The sequence below is a fragment of the Salvelinus namaycush genome, chromosome 39 (assembly GCF_016432855.1).
Source record: "Salvelinus namaycush isolate Seneca chromosome 39, SaNama_1.0, whole genome shotgun sequence".
Classification (NCBI taxonomy): domain Eukaryota; kingdom Metazoa; phylum Chordata; class Actinopteri; order Salmoniformes; family Salmonidae; genus Salvelinus; species Salvelinus namaycush.
In genome coordinates this window covers 23095082-23115924 of record NC_052345.1, presented here as the reverse complement: position 1 = coordinate 23115924, position 20843 = coordinate 23095082, and the positions used below count along the sequence as shown (strand labels likewise).

Sequence of the window (20843 nt, the reverse complement as noted above, 5' to 3'; positions counted from 1 at the left end):
GTTTTTTGCCCTAGCACTACACAGCCGAGTCAAATAATGATCTAATGAACAAGCTTTGATCATTTAAATCTGCTGTGCAAAAGCCAAAACGTGCACCGGGGACCGAGTTTGGGAAATGCTGTTCAAGGGCATGGGATGGCAGATGTGGGTGTAAGCATCTGCCTCTGATACCCGAAGGTTGCAAGTTCAAATCCAATGATAGAAAGTTGGTTTTGAGATTTTTGTTTTAAGCCTAACCCAAACTTGACTTTTTTCCTTAAACATTCAGAGTTAATGCCTAACCTTAACATCCTAATGTGACGTTTGCAACAACTTCGAAATTTGACATTTGAACAACATGGATTCTCATATATAGTTAAGTAAACTCATTTTGTTAAAGGTAGTTTAACTTCTTCCAGTGTGAAGTAATTGGTAGCTTGGAAAACTATATTTTCAGAGTAGCTTCCTCAACACTGATTAAATGTCTTATCTACATAAACCAAATCACAAGCAAATTCATTTAAACATACTTAATATACTAAACTACATATATTAAATGTCTTAATAACAGATCAAAAATAAATCCAATACAACTTGAAATGATTATCAGCATGCTAATGTAACAGTTTAACTTTACGGCGTCCCCTCGCCCCGACTCGGGCACGAACCAGGGACCCTCTGCACACATCAACAGCGGTCGCCCACGAAGCATCGTTACCCATCGCTCCACAAAGGCCGCAGCCCTTGCAGAGCAAGGGGAACCACTACTTCAATGTCTCAAAGCGAGTGACGTCACCAATTGAAACGCTATTAGCGCGCACCACCGCTAACTAACTAGCCATTTTACATCGGTTACATTCACCCCCCTTTCGACCTCCTCCTTTTCCGCAGCAACCAGTGATCCGGGTCAACAGCATCAATGTAACAGTATAACTTTAGACCGTCCCCTCGACACGGGCGCGAACCAGGAAACCTCTGCACACATCAACAACAGTGACCCACGAAGCGTCGTTACCCATCGCTCCACAAAGGCCGCAGCCCTTGCAGAGCAAGGGGAACCACTACTTCAATGTCTCAAAGTGAGTGACGTCACCGATTGAAACGCTATTAGCGCGCACCACTGCTAACTAACTAGCCATTTTACATCGGTTACACTAAGGAAAAAAAGAGCAAAGACTGAATATTTCCCACATGAGAGAAATGTGAACACTATGGGGATTTTAACCTTAGGATGTTTAACTACCAAATGTTCATGAGCTAAGTGATAACTGATAAGAAATTAGCTTTCAACCACTGGAAGTTAAAAGAAACAAAATGGATTTTTTTAAATATATATTTTTTAATCTAACCTAGTTCAGAACTATTACCTTTGACTGAACTTTGTTCTTCGTACAATGCTTAATGACTGCATGCACTGACACAATCAGAAAACACAAAACATTAAGATACTGAAAACAATTACTGAGTTCAGCTGTTACAAAGTTGCCTTGATGTTGCTATGCTATATATTTTCAACAAGAAAACAATGACCACTACCTTGTGTAAATGCTATACAAACAAACATAAATTTGCTAGCATAAACTGGGACTCAGGACTATTAAATCTAAATCTACCTTGTGTAAATGCTATACAAACAAACAAATTTGCTAGCATAAACTGGGACTCAGGACTATTAAATCTAAATCTACCTTGTGTAAATGCTATACAAACAAACATAAATTTGCTAGCATAAACTGGGACTCAGGACTATTAAATCTAAATCTACCTTGTGTAAATGCTATACAAACAAACATAAATTTGCTAGAATAAACTGGGACTCAGGACTATTAAATCTAAATGTGTGGCCAACTGTTCCTAGAGAGCCACAGTATATGAGATATTTCTCCAGCCAAGCGGCAACACAATTGATTCAAACTAATCAATCTGTGTTTCTCCTTGGCAACTGTTTGCTTCTAGAAAGAGAAGGAATGACACATGATGAAGATGAGCTAGCGGTTTAAAGAGCAAATGTTTGCAAAGATGAAATGTATAGCAGGCTACATTTATGAGAATACTACATGTATGTATTTGCTTACCTTATCAAGCTTGAAGATTACATTACACTCATTTATCACAAAAAAGTGTTATGAGTGAATGCACCACATGTAATTATGTGCGCTGAGAGTCGGGAAGCAAGTTCAGGGACTGAGTAATTTAATCAATAAACAAAACACAAAACAAGAAACATGAACAACGCACAGACATGATAACAGACACAATGACGCCTGGGGAAGGATCCAAAGGGAGTGACATATATAGGCCAGGTAATCAAGGAGGTGATGGAGTCCAGGTGAGTGTCATAATGAGCGTAAAAATGGTGACAGGTGTGCGCCATAATGAGCAGCCTGGTAACCTAGAGGCCGGAGAGGGAGCACATGTGACAGTACTCCCCAACGCACGGCTCAAGCCGCAGGACGCCGAACAAGATGATGATCACGGGGATCAGGAGCAAACCGGTCACCACTGCTAAGGCGCTGGAACCTGTCGATCCAGCTGAGGCGCAGGAGCATGGCAACCTAGAGGCCCGGAGAGAGAGCATACATGACAGTACTCCCTCCCCGGCACGTTCAACTCCAGCCGCAGGACGCCAACTACAGGGATGATCCCGGGGATTAGGAGCGGACCGGTCGCCTCCACTGAGGCGCAGAAACCTGACGAACCGGCGGAGGCGGGAGAGCCTGATGAGCCGGCTGAGACCTCCCCGGTTGCCTCGGTCGAGGCACGGGAGCCCGTCGATCCCGCCGAGGCAGGGGAAGCCGTCGATCCCGCCGAGGCAGGGGAAGCCGTCGATCCCGCCGAGGCAGGGGAAACCGTCGAACCCGCCGAGGCATGGGAATCTGACAAACCGGCTGAGGCCTCCCAGGTAGCTCCGGTTCTGATACCCGGACCCGACATCACCTCCCCAAAAAATTTGCAATCCCTGATGCTTCCCTTTGGTGAGGCGTCATTCTGTACGCTGAGAGTCGGGAAGCAAGTTCAGGGAGTGAGTGATTTAATCAATAAACGAACCATAATACAAAACACGAACAACGCACAGTCATGAAACAGAAACAATGACACCTGGGGAAGGAATCAAAGGGAGTGACATATATAGGGCAGGTAATCAAGGAGGTGATAGAGTCCAGGTGAGTGTCATAATCCACGTAACGATGGGTGACAGGTGTGCGCCATAACGAGCAGCCTGGTGACCTAGAGGCAGGACAGGGAGCACATGTGACACCACAAACATATTTCCAGGGTGTTGATGCATCCTCTTCCCAATGTAGCCTCTTCTGACACGACGGGTAGGGGAAGGGGATCCATCTGCAAAAGTTCAGTTTTGCTCTTATCAAGTCAGCTCATATTGAGCTGGTCATATGAGCTGGTCAAGTCAGCTCATATTGCTTGTTGTTACTTTAACTTAGCTGTTGTGCTAGCTAACATGGTACTGAACAGTGACGCTAGCTGGCTAGCATATTGACAGTTGTTATTACAAGACAGCAAGTCTTTACCTAAAAATGTGTTTAGGCAAATCATTAGTTAGCTAGCTAGCTGCCACATTAATTGTGCAAAAATATGATAGCTATCTAGCTAAGCGCTAGCCACTAGCTGAGGTCTAGCCAGTCAGTGGCACTGACAGTTTGCAACAACATGTGTTTCAGTCTATCCCATAAAACTGCTAAACAGGCATCAATTAGCTAACATGATTTAATTAAGTTTATTAGGATGTTTAATTGATAAGTTAGACACTCACTGTACAACTTCGGTAGGTAGATCACTTGGTTTGCATTTCCAATAGATTTGTCTTCTCCCACTGACTGGTCATCAATGCTTACTGGTCTTGGAACTACTTTTGGTTTGACACTAGTGCCACTAATAAATATTGTTGCCACAAGTTTGCCACAGATTAAAATAGAATCTTGAGAGAATTGTTTGTCAGGAAAACTGGCGAACTGTTTGCCACTAGTGGCAATAAATATTATTGTTGCCTAAGGTTTGCTGCAGATTCACCACTAGTGGCCAACATTTGCAAAATGTTGGCGCACAATATTTAGTTTGCAGCAAATTAGCCACAAACTTATTTTTGTAAGGGGCAGCACAAGCAAGAGCCAATACTGAAGGACGATATACGCTTTTCAAAGTGGGATTTCATTCAAGTCAAGGATGGGGTCAATTATATTTTTTAGTTCAGGAAATGAAAATCGTCATTGTAAACAAATGGACAATTTGCATTTCATGAAGTAAAATGTTAATTCACTTCCTGGATTGAAATGTGAGTTGACCCCAACCCTGACTCATGTACCAAGTGAACGTTAATGAAAATTAACAGAGGGCTTGGAATGGACACTGATGGGGTGGGATAGCATTGGCATGTCTCCAGTGGAGGATGTCTCCTTCTCAACAAATGACTGTAGTTGAAGTTGTTGTTGTTGGAGCTGATGAAATATGGAGGTAATAACATGAGTCTGGACTCATGGAGACTGGAGACGACACATGCCTGTGCACACACAGTGGCAAGTCCCATGACTCAGACGAGAGCCAGCGAGGAGAGCAGACATTCCTCCCTGGATGGCGACAGACTAAACACATTGTTTTTGGGTGAATTAGGGAGACACAGGTGTTCTTCAGGCTGACTCCTTGATTGCTGTCTGTCTGATTTCCTCATATATAGGCTCAAAGTGGCATAACAAAGGAGCATAAGACTACATCTTTAATGAGATGTAGACTGTAAAGCTTCAGAGATATGTGATCCGTATTTTGTAGATCAATTAATCAATCAATCCCTCAATCAATCAACAAACCAATCAATTGAGTACCAGATACTTATCCTCCCTTATTTTCTATTCACAGTGCACAGATGGCTATACATTTGACATGGAACGACAAGAATGCAAAGGTAAGAGGTGCTTATCAACACTTTGTGAAATGTCCTTGTACGTTTCTGACTTAATGAATAGATTGATTAGTAGATTAATTGAATAGTACTATAGAAGAGAAACGATCAGTTCTAGCAGACACCGATACAGTATGTGTATACCAAGCATTTTGATGGTGGAGGTGGTGGTTTTCCTGGTATACTCATGCTGACTTGGTGGTGTTACACTCCGACCAGACCTGTGTTCAAATACTATTTGTTTTTTTCCAACCTGGAGTGACAGGTGGGTGGGATTTGCACTTTTGGGGCTATTCCACTAGTTTCATTGTGCCAGGCAAGCTCAATCAAGCGCAGCTTAAGTAGTTGAAAGAAAACAAACCGTGGCTTACTATATGAACCCAGGTCTGTCTCTGAATGCGGTCCTCCCTTTTTCAGACATCAACGAGTGTACCACGGTGCCCGACGCCTGCAAGGGCGGCATGAGGTGCATCAACCATTTCGGAGGCTACTTCTGCCTGCCCCAGAATGCCCAGATCATCGTCAGTAATGGTGACGACGAGCCCACCGTGGCCCCTCTGGTGGAGGAACAGCGTCCTCTGGCACCCGCCCCTGCTCTACCTGTCCGACGGGTCATCCAGAGCTCCTTCCAAAGCCAGGGCACCATGCAGTGTGCCGCGGGGTTCGTGTTGGACGAGCTCAACTACTGCCGTGGTAAGAGTAAGCCCACGCAACTTAACTGGGGCGTGTTTATTAGGATTAGGGCACGCTATAGTAAAACACAAATACCCTGATTCGTTATGGAAGTGTCCAGCATCATTTTAATCCTACATAGAAAGATTCCATCACTCCCTGACTAATGTAAGTTGAAGTATATAGAAATGGATCTGCCAAACAGTTTTTGACCAGAGGTTGATTCTTATAAGCGGACTGTAGTGCAGTGCAGTTATACAAACTCAGTACTCAGGCTACAGTACTCAGCATTGCAGGGGCCCCAGTTTGAATGAGCAATCCCAGCAGGCAGATTTCCCTCTGGAGTACTACCGATGCTAGTTTATGAACAGATATTGATGTAAAAGACAGCCATCACAGATTGTCATTCAGTCAATTCAGGATTCATTCCAATTGGAATTCATTCAAATTGATTGCAGTCCCTTTTCAAGTTCAGAGCAATTTGTATGAAAACAGTTCTAGTGAAATTCCTTACTGGCACCGAAGATCGTACACTACATGTAGTCCTATTTTGTTACGCCAATAACACAGTATATGAACAGTTTATGTGCCATCTGCAGGTTATGAAGATGCATTGTATTTGATCTGTAAAGTGGGGAACCACTTAACTTCCATTTACCCCTTTGCTCTCTTTGTTTGGATGATGGATTTGCAGCCGTCATTAAAGAATGTCCTCATTTGTCTCTGTGTGTGTGTGCATGCGTGTGTATGTGTGTGTGTGTGTACATGCGTGTGGGTGCGTCCTCCAATCTCCTGTTGGCAAACGGTGCAAGATTTTAGTCAAGTTGCAACATGCCAAATCCTGGCAGTAGAGGGAAACAATTGCTGTTACATAAACCATTGAATCAACATGGGGCGACAGCCAAGCCGAGCTCAGGGAAGGAAGGAGATGGTCCGCCAACAACACATTCCTGAAACATATTTTTTTCTCATTTAATCATATTGTTTCTTTCATCAGAGGGACTGTCCTTAAGTTGAAGTGATTCACAAACTAAAGGCAGACAGATTAGTGGTATTATGATATGTACTGTACAGTATTACACAGTGTCAGATACAAAATCGAAATGATGCACCATCTCCCCAAGAAAATGGCTTTAGTAATTTGCATTGATACTTTTCCAGTTTGTCATCGCAGTCGAAACATACACTGTTACCATGGAAGGTTATTGCAGTGTCTTGTTCTTAAAGCTGGTAAACATTTGCCACATGCTGCCTGCGAGTCTGGTAACAAATGCTAATAAGATCGTGGCACTTGACCATTAATAAAAGTTCACAGGGCGGGATTTAACTCCAGCCTTAATTCTTCAATGTTTACAGATCTGGAAAGGTTTGAGCAGTGTAGTGATATAGCTTCATCGTAATGCTTCCACCTTCCAGATAGGCAAACATTGAAGGGTTAGGGCCAAGAGGAAGGGATAGTGAGGGAATTAGGATTAGAGGCCGTGCTATTATTATGTTGCACTGCTGAACAAAGCAGGGCTGTGTGCATTCGGACATACAGTAGCAAAAACGTTTTGCAATAGAAAACGAAAACAAGTATTTCTTATTGGATAAGTTCAGATAGTACCTCTCCATTTCACTCTGTTTCCGAAAGTTTTTTTCCCACTACGTGCCTACTGAACACAGCCTAGGGATTCCTTTTCCAGGAAATGTGGGCGTAAATAAACACTTCTGAATTGATCTCAGCATATGATCTGTGGAGACAAACCTATAGTGAGTCACCTAAAAATGAGTGCCTGCTTCCAGTAAGATTTCTTTAGGTAACAATATCCCTAACTCAATTGTGACAATGTTAGATGCAAGTTTATTTTTGACAAGTTAGCTCGTCTTCGTCTTCATTTTCGTCCTGCACAGCTCAAACGCCTGGAGAGGTCTGTGCCCCATTTGTGTTAGAAGTGGACTAGGTAAACCCTTAGGAACTGTAATCACTGATTTGTAACTGAAAATATCGTGCGAAGGCAAGGTTTCCACCCTATTGCTTTCACCAATCCAACCTGGTCAGATTAGTGATTTGTAATTTCTCCCCAAGGAAGGACATATTTCTAAAGTATTGGAACAGAGCCAGAGTATTCTACTGTTCAATCAATACATTGACTGTAAGGTTCAATAGCAACTCGTTACTGAAGCACCACAAAGAGGAGACAACCAGCAGACACTGACTAGAGCCATCGCACATCTCATCCACCTCAGACATGGACAGATAGGTCCACCAAAACAGTGGTCACAACATCACTGCATGTGCTTACTTATGGGCTTTAGTCTTTAGCATTTCATTTGGTCTGCGGCATATTCTTTCAGAAGCTTAGTTCCCTTGTTTACTCTCTTTCGTAAATTCAACGGAGGAGCTGTTGCCCTTCTCAAAACCAGTAGTTTCTCATCCTGGATGTTTACATATTTGAAGGGGGGGGGGGGATTCCCTCTGTAGTCCCCGTGCGATGAAACATTTTGAACCTGACACCTTGACGGAATGAGAATATATAGGGGTGCTTGGCACAGCATTCTTGCAAAGACACAGGGATCTTTGTAAACCTGGCTTTTTGTAGGAAATGTTCTGGGGGCGGGTGGGGGACAATATGTGCATGCACTCTGTAGTGCGGTTGTATTTCAACGTTGTAGTCTTATCAAATTCTGGCAAGAAGTACTATATTTTAAGGTGTCATGTTCTTTGCACTCGTATTTCTGTCACAGTGTGTTAATTACACTATTATGCTACCTAAAACTCAAGTTTGATTTTCAGGATTGGTTCACCTTTGTCAGCATGTCAACTTGTCACTGGTCTTAATTTCTAGGAAAAAAAGGTTGTAGGGTGACAGTATCGTCACTTTTTCCCCTCATACATGCTGAGTGGAGGCCAGCTTTGCTCATTAGGGCTATTCACCTCCCAATCCCACCAGCCAAAAGCAGGGTCAGCCGGGCTTTGTTAACTTGAAGTGTGTGTGTGTGTGTGTGTGTGTGTGTGTGTGTGTGTGTGTGTGTGTGTGTGTGTGTGTGTGTGTGTGTGTGTGTGTGTGTGTGTGTGTGTGTGTGTGTGTGTGTGTGTGTGTGTGTGTGTGTGTGTGTAGTTGAAAGGGGAACTTGTTTCCACAGACTTCCAGCCTCCAGGATGACATAATTCTCACATTGTGTCCATCACTGTCGTCACAAAATTAGTTACATCAGCAGGGTAAGAGTAGCCTGGTCTCAGATCTGTTTGTGCTGTCAATGACCATAGTATTTGGCAATAAATACAGCACAAACATATCTGGAAGCAGGCTAGGGTATGAGGGGATCGGTGCGTTGAGACTGAGCTTTCTGAACAGACTTGGTGTTCTCTCCCACACGTCTAACACCTCCAACTATTTATAAAGCCCTTTTTACATCAGCCGATGTCACAAAGTGCTGTACAGAAACCCAGCCTAAAACAGCAATCAATGCAGATGTAGAAGCACGGTGGCTACATACGGAGCAGGTGTTGACGTAGCGGACGATGTCGTTCGCCAATGTGTGCCACCAGTACTTAGTGGAGATGGATTGAATGGTGCGGGTGATACCGGGGTTTCCAGCGGCAAGGGATGTGTACGCCCAGGTCAACATCCGATCCCTTACCTCTTTGGGAATGCAGGTGCGGGTTCCCTCTCCAGAGCCTGGCGGATGTCCACGTCTACATCCCAAAGCACGGGGACAACGATTCGAGAGGGCGGAATGATATGTGCACTCAGGACAGGAACATCTCCCGAATCGTGGAGACGGGACAGGGCATCGGCTTTGATGTTTTTTGAACCTGAGCGGTATGACAGGGTGAAGTTGAATCTAGTGAAGGAAAGGGTCCACCTTACTTGGTGCGGGTTCAGCTGCCTCGCTGTCCATATGTACTACCCGGACGTGGGCGGTGTGATCTTCCAAGTTGGCCGAGTAGATCAGGATGTCGTCAATATACACGACCACCTGACGCCCAAGCATGTCCCAGGACACCTTGTTCACGAATGCCTGGAACACAGACGGAACATTGGCTAATCCATAAAGCATCACCAAGTACTCATAGTGCCCAGACATTGTGCTGAAAACCATTTTCCATTCATCCCCCTCCCGGATGTGGATCAGATTGTAGGCACGCCGCAGGTCCAGATTAGTAAAAAACAGGGCCCCGTGGAGCTGTTTGATGGCAGCCGGCACCAACAGGAGAGGGTAGCGGTACTTGGTGGTGATGGAATTGAGACCTCTGTAGTCAATGCATGGACGTAGACCTCCCTCCTTTCTTGGCCACGAAGAAGAAGCCTGCCGACGCAGGGGAAGTGGATGGGTGGATGAAACCCTGTAGAGAGCCTCCTGGATGTACTCCTCCATAGCCTTGGTTTCAACCACCGACAGTGGGTAGACAGTGTGCAGAGTCTGCTAGCAGGTCAATGGCACAGTCCCAGGGACTACAAATAGGGAGAGAGGTAGCACAGGTCTCAGATGTTCAGAAGAGGATGTTGGATGGTTACCTCCGGGATGGTTACCTCCAACATACCTCCGGGATGTTGGCCTGGAGGGCAACCACAGGACTCTCAACCGACGTGGAATCACAGGGTAAGGGAAAGCAGGTCTTCCAACATCTGGGTGCCCAGGCGTTGATCTCCATCCTTTGTGTACTGGTGTACTTTGTGTACTGACTTTGTGTACTGGTGCCTCGATGATGAGGAAGGGAAGGATTTCTTGGTGCAGGGGTCCCACGGTGGTGGTGAGTGGTGCTGTGATGTGATGTGTCTGATTGTCCCAGTTCCCAGTGGTTGACTATGCAGTGCTTGAATCGGAAAAGGAGAGGAGAGGTGATGTTCAGGGAGGAGGCGAGGGCCTTGTCAAATCAAATCAAATGTTATTTGTCACATACACATGGTTAGCAGATGTTAATGCGAGTGTAGCGAAATGCTTGTGCTTCTAGTTCCGACCATACAGTAATATTTAACGAGTAATCTAACCTAACAATTTCACAACAACTACCTTATACACACAAGTGTAAAGGAATGAATAAGAATATGTACATAAAAATATATGAATGAGTGGTGGCCGAACAGCATAGGCAAGATGCAGTAGATGGTATAGAGTACAGTATATACATATGAGATGAGTAATGTAGGGTATGTAAACATTATATAAAGTGGCATTGTTTAAAGTGGCTAGTGATACATTTATTACATACATTTTTCCATTATTAAAGTGGCTAGAGTTGAGTCAGTATGTTGGCAGCAGCCACTCAATGTTAGTGATGGCTGTTTAACAGTCTGATGGCCTTGAGATAGAAGCTGTTTTTCAGTCTCTCGGTCCCCGCTTTGATGCACCTGTACTGACCTCGCCTTCTGGATGATAGCGGGGTGAACAGGCAGTGGCTCGGGTGGTTGTTGTCCTTGATGATCTTTTTGGCCTTCCTGTGACATCGGGTGGTGTAGGTGTCCTGAAGGGCAGGTAGTTTGACCCCGGTGATGCGTCGTGCAGACCTCACTACCCTCTGGAGAGCCTTACGGTTATGGACAGAGTAGTTGCCGTACCAGGCGGTGATACAGCCCGACAGGATGCTCTCGATTGTGCATCTGTAAAAGTTTGTGAGTGTTTTTGGTGACAAGCCGAATTTCTTCAGCCTCCTGAGGTTGAAGAGGCGCTGCTGCGCTTTCTTCACCCCGCTGTCTGTGTGGGTGGACCATTTCAGTTTGTCCGTGATGTGTATGCAGAGGAACTTAAAACTTTCCACTCTCTCCACTACTGTCCCGTCGATGTGGATAGGGGGCTGCTCCCTCTGCTGTTTCCTGAAGTCCACGATCAGCTCCTTTGTTTTGTTGACATTGAGTGTGAGGTTATTTTCCTGACACCACACTCTGAGGGCCCTCACCTCCTCCCTGTAGGCCGTCTCGTCGTTGTTGGATATCAAGCATACCACTGTAGTGTCGTCTGCAATGAAATTCCCCATGGCACCGGAGTCCACTAGCGCTGTAAAGACAACATGAGGGACAGCCAGCCAGTGAAATTGAAATTTGGTGGAAAGTGATGACGATGGAATACTCACGCCTACCCCAGGAGACGGATGATCACGGGACTGTCCCTCTGCCCTCGTGGACCCCTGGTTGGGATCCACCGAAGCTGGTACCCCTCCTGACCACAATAGGGACAGAGCCCAAACTCTGCGTGGAGGTGTGTGGACCCTACATCCATGGGTTCAGGCTCTGTCTCAGGATGGCCAAATAAGGAAGGTGAGAGGCGATGGGGGTTTTGACGCTCCCGAAGAAGGTTATCCAGACGGATGGCCATCAGGATGACTGTATCCAAGGAGAGGTTGTCGTCTCGACACGTCAGCTCCTTCTGGAACTCTTCGCGCAGTCCTCTTCTGAATAAGGTGCAGAGCACTGGCTCATTCCATCCGCTGGAGGCTGCCACAGTCCGGAAGGTGAGGGCGTACTCCGCAGCGGTCTGGGCACCCTGCCGGAGTTGGAGTAGGCACTCACCTCCCTCTTTGCCCTCCGTTGGATGATCGAAGACCGCCCTGAACAGAGCCATGAACCTTTCATAGGAACCCAGCTCCTCCTTTCCTCTCTCCCAGACGGCCGTAGCCCACTCCAACGCCCGTCCAGTCAGCAGGGAAATGACTGTGGCAACATTGGACCTCTCAGTGGTAGGGGCTCCTGTCTGATGGGCGAAATAAAGGAGCACTGGAGTAGGAAGCCACGGCATTTAGACGAAGTTCCGTCATATTTATACAGGCGGGACAATCGGGCATCGCTGACCTGGGTGGACTGCTGGATGGGCTGGGGACTGGCTCGCTGGGACGGCTCGTGGTAGAGGGTCCTTCACTAGTTGGAGGTGATGCCCCTCGGATGATGTTGAGGCGTGGAGAATGCGGAGGACCTCATCCATAGCCGTACCCAATTGCGCCAGTTGGTCATGGGGTTGGTGGATGTCTGGATTTCCTGCTGTTTCCATTTGTTGAGGCACTATTCTGTAACATTTAATAAATAACGGACATAGAACGAGACAGGAACAGCGTCAGCATACAGAAAACAAAGACAAAAACAATCAATGCAGCCGCGGAGAACAGAGCTGGGGAACTGACAAATATAGGGGAGGAAATAAACAGGTGATAAATGAGTCCAGGTGAGTCCAATAACGCTGATGCGCGTGACGAGGGAAGGCAGGTGTGCGTGATGGATGGCAGGAGTGCGTGATGCAGGGCAATCTGGAGCCCTCAAGCGCCAGGGGGAGGGAAGAGCGGGAGCAGACGTGACAAAACCAATACAGCCTGAAGACTGAGGTTTCTGAGGGATAAATAAAGGGGAAGTAATCAAGGTACTGATGAAGTCCAGGTGTGCATAACGATCGGGAGCAGGTGTGCATAATGATGGTTGCCAGGTGTGCGTAATGTGGGTTGCCAGGACCAGTGGTTAGTAGACCGGCGACATCGAGCGCCGATGCGGGAGTAGGCGTGACAACTTTCCTGAGCATGTCTGTGTCAACCAAGGAAAATAAATCCATAGTGCCTTTGCATGGTAGGCACATATCATCAAACTTCTCATCGGGTCTTGCTTGACGGATACCAAGCCTAATGTTTTTTATCTTATCTCTCATCACATTTAGATGTGGAGGAAAGTTCAAATAAGTTTGCGGGGGTAGGATTTATCAGGCCGTCAATGGTCGAGAAGAGCAACCTGAAATTATTCTGATTATTAGCGATCAAGTTAGAAAAATTAGCTCGTCTAGCATTTCTAATTGCCTTGTTATACAGTATGTGCCAAGTTGTTCTCTCCGAATATCATAATGGACCTGAAATTTGGACTTTTTCCACTTCCGCTCTGCCTTTCTGCAATTTTTATTTTTATTTATTAGTCCCTCCTTGTCTTGCAGATGTGAACGAGTGTGAGGGGAGCAACCCCTGTCAGCACCAGTGCTACAACATCATGGGCTCCTTCATCTGCCAGTGTGAGCAGGGTTATGATCTAGGCTCTAACCAAGCCTCCTGCCAAGGTATTGCAAGTCAATATTAGGAAGGTGTTCTTAATCTTTGGTATTCTCAGTGTATATTTATCAGTACCTTAATGTATACTGATACAATTTCACAATCTCCCCCCACTCACACCTAATATTTTCTTTCCTGAGAAGTTTCTGTCAGCCTCCTCCCCTTTAAGGGTTGACTTCGTAATATTTATCTATTCGTAGATATCGACGAATGCGCCTTCTCGAGTTACATGTGCCAGTGGCAGTGCGTGAATCAGCCCGGAGGATATGTCTGTGCCTGTCCCGAGGGATACCAGCTCCAAGGCAACCGAATGTGCCAAGGTAAATGGGCCTGTTTCAACGAGTATAATATCTAGCCCTCTCTTACACCACAGCAGCAAGTCGTACGTCATAATAATGAATCTCAATACCTGTTTACCTGAATCCCCAATGATAACTCATTGGCTTTAGGCCTAGAGTTTTACTTGTATCTTGGTATAAAGTCAGTATTGACACTTGATTAACAAACAGTACATGAGATAGACATGATCGTTTCACATTTAGTTTTAAGCTACGCATTGCTTGTTTACAAAGACTACAAGACAGTTGCACTAAGCTCATAATCTATTTTAAGTTATTTTCTTATTGAAATTACCATTGACTACATTTTCTCTCAGTAGCTACATTTTCTCTCCATTAACAGACATAGATGAGTGTGAAACAGGAAACAACTGCCGCGAGGACGAGATGTGTTGGAACTACTTTGGCGGTTTCCGCTGCTACCCCAGGAACCCTTGCCATGAGCCCTATGTGAAGACAGGAGAGGGGTGAGTATGGTCCGGTGAAATGCATGATGATAATCACATGATGAGTAACCTTGACTGGGACCTGAAGTCTTTGCGGTCTAACACAGTATTGTGGGGTGCAGGAGACCCAGATTCAAATCCAGTTGGTTACATAGTATACATAGTATGGACCCTTAAATGACCACATAGAGTGGCTGCATGACCTTTATTTGCTGACGGGATGATGTTTGGGCTGGTGATGCTGTCAACGGAGGGGGGTATTTTTCTACGCTCATACAGGAGAAATAAAGGCCTAGTGCACTAATTTGGTTATTATTATTATTCAGTTTTTATTAGTATTTATTTTTTAAATTGTGATTTATCAGGGGGTGCTGCAGCACCCTCAGCACCCCTACTTCCCGCGGCTATGGGTAGGCCTGATCACCGACGATGAGACAGCCTATAGGGAAGAGGTCAGAGACCTGGCAGTGCGGTGTCAGGACAACAACCTCTCCCTCAACGTCTGCAAGACAAAGGAACTGATCGTGGACTACAGGAAACGAAGGGCTGAGCATGCCTCCATTCACATTGATGGGGTGTTGTGGAGCGTGTCAAGAGCTTCAAGTTCCTCGGTGTCCACATCACTAAGGATCGCCACACACCAACACAGTCTTGAAGAGGGCACGTCAATGCCTCTTCTTCCTCAGGAGGCTGAAAAGATTTTGGCATAGGCCCTCAGATCCTCAAAATGTCCTACAGCTGCACCATTGAGAGCATCTTGACTGGCTGCATCACTGCTTGGTATAGCAACTTCTTGGCATCCGACCGCATGGCGCTACAGAGGGTAATGCGTACGGCTCAGTACATCACTGGGGCCAAGCTCCATGCCATCCAGCACCTCTATACCAGGCGGTGTCAAAGGAAGGCCCTAAAAATTGGACTATCTGCATTGACCCTTTTTGCACTAACTTTTTTGACTCATCACATACAGAAAAGTATTCTCACCCCTTGACTTTTTCCACATTTTGTTGTGTTAGAACCTGAATATAAAATTGATTTAAATTGAGACTTTTGGATCAATGGCTTACACACAATACCCCATAATGTCAAGGTGGAATTATGTTTTTCCAGATTTATGCAAATAATTACAAATAAAACTATTCAATGCCTTGACTCGGGGGTGTGAATACTTGTGTAAATGAGATATTTCTGTATTTCATTTTCAATAAATTTGCAAACATTTCTAAAAACATGTTTTCACTTTGTCATTATGGGGTATTGGGTGTAGATGGGTGAGAGAAAAAAAGATTGAATCAATTTTGAATTCAGGCTGTAGAAGAACAAACTGTGGGTATGAATACTTTCTGAAGGCACTGTACACTGCTGCTGATGGTGATTATTTATCCTGTTGCCTTGTCACATTATTCCTAGTTATATGTACATATCTACCTCAGTTACCTCGTACCCCAGCACATTGACTCGGTACTGGTACCTGTGTATATAGCCACGTTATCCTTAGTCATTGTGTGTTTATTATTACTTTTATTATTACGTGTTTTGACTTGTCTATTATTTCTCTATTTCCTTTCTCTCTGCATTGTTGGGAAGTAATCAATTCACTGTTACTCTACACCTGTTGTTTATGAAGCATGTGACAAATAACATTTGATTTGACGTTGAGGATTCCCCGTGCACTAACCAACCTTACGTGTTAGTTTACGCAAAGAAATTACTTTACGCACTTGCTGCTCCTCCCCGGCTCCCTCACTCAGCCTTTTGTTCTCACTTGGCCTATGCCTCCGAGGGATCAAACCGTTCTCAAAAATTAGGAGGACATGATCGACATGAGGTATAAATTCATTTAGGTTAAGGTTAAGATTACATCATTGCAAATATAAGCAGGAGGCAGCCAGGCAGTGTAAGAAGTGTTATTTTTTCCCCCGCTTTTAGTCAGTATCTAGGCTACAACATAAGTTACACACATTGGTGGGGAGTTACAGACAGCGTGGACCACATGGATAAAGGTGTCAGCTAAAATGACCTCATAGCTAAAACCACATGTATTAAAGTGCTAAAATGACCATTTACACAAAACTACATCAATAAAAGAGCTAGCTAAAACACATACTGTAGACAAAGCCACAAGGATCAGATTGATAAAGTGTCTGCTAAAATGACCACATAGCTAAAACCACATATATGCCACATGTATAAAAGTGGTTCTCTCTGTCTCTGCATGTCTGTAGGCGTTGCAGCTGCCAGTCGCCCACAATGTGCAGAGGCCTGCCGCCGTCCATCGTCTACAAGTACATGAGCATCTCGTCGGAGCGCTCCGTCCCAGCCGACATCTTCCAGATACAGGCCACGAGCGTCTACCCTAACATGCACAACACCTTCAGGATCAAGTCTGGCAACGAGGGAGGGGAGTTCTTCCTCAGGGTGAGCCCGGAGATGTTTCAGTCACTCACCAGGCGTTAACATTACCATCATGTCAGATGGTGTCAGCATGTGTCACTTGCTTTTCGACCTAAAGTGGTAGCGTAATTGAATGATCGCTCATCTACTGTGTTATTTAAACTCTTATTTGAGGTAGGGGGTGGTTTCAGATGTTTTGGTTGCCCTTTGCTATTTAGGGAATATCGTGCGAGACAGTCCCTTTTAATTAAATCATCTTTTGACTTCCCCTCATTGCGATCCCTTACCCTTAAATGGATAGCTCACACATATTTCCCACTTACATAATTTATTATTGGATATCTAAAAAGTAGTTTATAGGTAGGTTTGAAGCAAATATTCTAATATTTGCACCAAAAATTATACACATTTTACCGGCAGTGGTGCGTTTCCATCAAACGGACTTCTTGCGGCTAAAAAGCTGTGTGTAATGACGTAGTGCACATAAAAAGGTACTTAATGTACAGAATAAAAAACTGTTCAATATGTTTCCATCCCACTTTTAACGTTGTCGATAGTTTTGGCACAAAAAGTCTGCGATAAACAGCAAATATGCTTTTCTTGTTCCAGCCAACAGCTCGTAGATACTGTACATAGTGCAGAGGATACATGATGAGATTATGGATAAGCGCAAGATCATTTTTATTTGTCAATTGGCAGCCAAGCACCGATAATCATGTCACCAGCATACAAATTAAGACCCTCAATATTTATTGGAAAGGAGCATCAAGCTCATCACTGTGAACTTTCACCACTCTGTCAAATGTATCATTACTTATTTAATCTGTAGCCTAATAAACTGTATTTTTCCCCAAGTTGTAGTAGAAGGACCATACAACATAGCATCGTGTGACTGCAAGTTTACTGTGACAAATGCGCAAAAAAGTGTTTTCACTGCCATTTGCTGCATTATCTATTTCACAGACCAAAAAATGATCCACTCCAGTCTAGCGTATTTTGTTCTATCAACATTTTAGGAATGTTTATTGACAATTGCTTGTTTTTATCCAAAAAGTGTAAAATAATGGTAGTGATAGGACCCCTGTTAGCATCCTCAGAACATGCTAACCTAAATAATCCCTCTAACCTACCAGCGCTCCAGTAACGTCAGCGCCATGCTGGTGATGACCAAGCCGCTGACCGGACCGCGGGAGCACGTGGTCGACCTGGAGATGGTCACCCACAACAATGCCCTCAACTACCGCTCCAGCTCTCTGCTCCGGCTCACCATCATCGTGGGACCCCATGCCTTCTAAATTCCAGTTCTAAATTGCTCTCAGGCACTGATCTTAGATCAGTTTACCTGTCCCCATATCTCATATTATCCATTAGTGGATCAAATGCAAAACTACTCAGCCCTCTTACTCCCTGCCAGAGCCTCACAAGGCCTAACACTCTCTGTACTGCTTGGATCTAATAGAGATATCCACATACTCTCTGCAAGGGTTTCCCATTCCTGGTCCTTGTCCTGTGTTGGCTAGTTTTCATTCAAATTGATGGCTGTATAAATTGGGATTGAATGTATATTGTCTAATCTGCTGGTTGAGCACTGGACTGGGTGAAATTGTTTTGTTTTAGCTCAAAGTGTGTATTCCTTTCTTAGAGAAGGAACCATTGGGTAATTGCAGTGAAAACCAACACACACACAGAGTACATACTGTAGGAGCAGGAGGGTGAAATAGCCAGGCCACAAAATAGTCACTTTATGCATCACTGGCTAATGATAACATTGTAAGAACATAACGTGACTTAAATTGAACACAACTCCTTCTTATTCATCCCTTGCTAAATGTACGTATTGCACTGTAGTGGGAGAATGAGTTCTCGTCACATTGAAATCTCAACCTTAGGCTAGTCAAGATGTGTTTTCCTGCAGAGAAATGACCAGTGTTTGAAATCACACTTGCTCTTTAAAAAAAATATTTTACCATAGTTGCCAAGTGAGGTTCACAATCACATCGTATCCCCCTTTAAGATCACTGATTTTGTTTGTTTGGAGAGCTTTTCACTTGTGTAGTTGAAAAGAAATGTACAGTAATGCAATGTGATGTCACTATAAATAACAATTGTCTTTGAAAAGAGACATATCTGTTTCAGTTTTCTTGAAGAGAGATAATCTCTTGGACGGACTTTGAGTTTCTGACCAAATTACGTGAGATTTTAGTTCTGGGTTAACCGAGATTCGAAGAGAGACAAAGGTACCTAAAACAGTCGAGCTTATTGGTGAAGTGTGATTTATTGGGTTACAAGTGTAGTGCGAGGACAGTGATGGAACAGTTTGCAATGTGTTGTAATCTAATGGCATCCTTAACGAATGGAAATGTATGATCACGTCAACCCCCATCGGAGAGTTGCTCGGCAACCTCTGTCCATTGGGAATAAAGCAATAACGCTTTTGGACGCAAAAATGATACTTTCAGGAAATCATTGGCAGTGTTGTTTGGTCATATAGGCAGGGGAATTGTTGCTTAACATGTCTGTATGTGTGCCAGAGTGCCTTTTGATCCTGCACAGCATTTCCAGTCAACGATCTGCAACAAACAGTTAGGTCATTTCGACACAGAGTGCCTTTCATAAGGGGAAAAAGTATCACAATTTGAGATATCTCGGGTCTTTAAGTAGAGGATTTGACTCGATGAGACTTTTGGAAATAATTGTCATGCTTGACAATCAACAGGGAGGCTCAATTGAATCAAAAGTTTCCCACTTCCAATAACATGCCATTTCAACTGTGTATGTACTATATATAGGTAGTACATATATATGTAATTACAGTATTGCATATCTCTATGGTTTTAACAGTCAATTTGAGCAAATGTCTGTTTGTAAAAAGTGTTAAGGAGGTAACAGTTGTAGACATACCATGAATAAAAATGTGTACCTACACAGTGGTTGCAATGTACCTGCCTATATAATATATCTATATAACTACCATGTAGATACATAGTTCTGGCAACAATATTATGTGGAACCAAATGTGGCTACATTCCAATATGAAAATTATTTCTTGGGGTGATAATAAAATGTAATTAAAGACTGAAAATTGCCCATACAAATGTCTTATTTTATAGGCAGGAAGTCAATTTGTAGCTCTAATATATAAAACATTCTTGCGACTTAACATTTTTAAATATACACTACCGTTCAAAAGTTTGGGGTCACTTAGAAATGTCTTTGTTTTTGACAGAATGTCCATTAAAATAACATAACATTGATCAGAAATACAGTGTAGACATTGTTAATGTTGTAAATGACTATTGGAGCTGGAAACGGCTGATTTTTAATGGAATATCTACATAGGTGTACAGAGGCCCATTTATCAGCAACCATCACTCCTGTGTTCCAATGGCACATTGTGTTAGCTAATCCTATCAGGTTTCAAGGTAAGATCCAGATGCAGACGGTGTCGAAGTAACAATGTTTATTACAGCAACAGGGGCAAAGGTACAGGATGGCAGGCAGGCTCATGGTCAGGTCAGGCAGAGGTCGGTAATCCAGAGGTGGGGCAAAGGTACAGGATGGCAGGCAGGGTCAGGGGCAGGCAGAGTGGTCAGGCGGGTGGGTACAGGGTCAGAACAGACAAGGGTCAAAAACCAGGAGGACGAGAAAAGAGAGACTGGAAAAAATTAGATTGGCTTGACAAACAAGACGAACTGGCAACAGACAAACAGAACACAGGTATAAATACACAGGGGATAATGGGGAAGATGGGCGACACCTGGAAGGGGGTGGAGACGATCACAAAGACAGGTGAAACAGATCAGGGTGTGACAGTACGCCCCCCCCCCCCCCCCCTCTAGGGGCGCCACCTGGCGTCCTACCTGGGCGCATACCTGGTTGACCGGCGGTGGAAGTTGGCGATGAGGGCTAGGTCCCACATCCCTCTAGCGGGGACCCAGCACCTCTTCCCCAGGCCGTAACCCTCCCAGTCAACCAGGTACTGGAAACCCCTGCCCCGTGGTCAAACCCTCAGGAGGCGTCTCACCGTGTACGCCGGATGGCCATCGACGACACGGGGAGGAGGGGTGGGCCTGGAAATAGAAGACAAAGGGCTGTGAGACACGGGC

General features: G+C 44.6%; 1 protein-coding gene across 1 annotated transcript; it reads left to right on the top strand.

Annotated features, from left to right (window-relative positions):
• The first annotated feature begins 2617 nt into the window (after positions 1-2617).
• Positions 2618-19824, top strand: LOC120032767 (EGF-containing fibulin-like extracellular matrix protein 1). The gene is made up of 8 exons (XM_038978949.1): positions 2618-2881; positions 4849-4894; positions 5309-5584; positions 13448-13567; positions 13760-13879; positions 14241-14364; positions 16569-16761; positions 17871-19824. Exons 1-8 carry the CDS (start codon positions 2618-2620, stop codon positions 18030-18032), a joined length of 1305 nt encoding a protein of 434 aa, XP_038834877.1. The 3' UTR covers positions 18033-19824.
• Positions 19825-20843: the final 1019 nt, after the last annotated feature.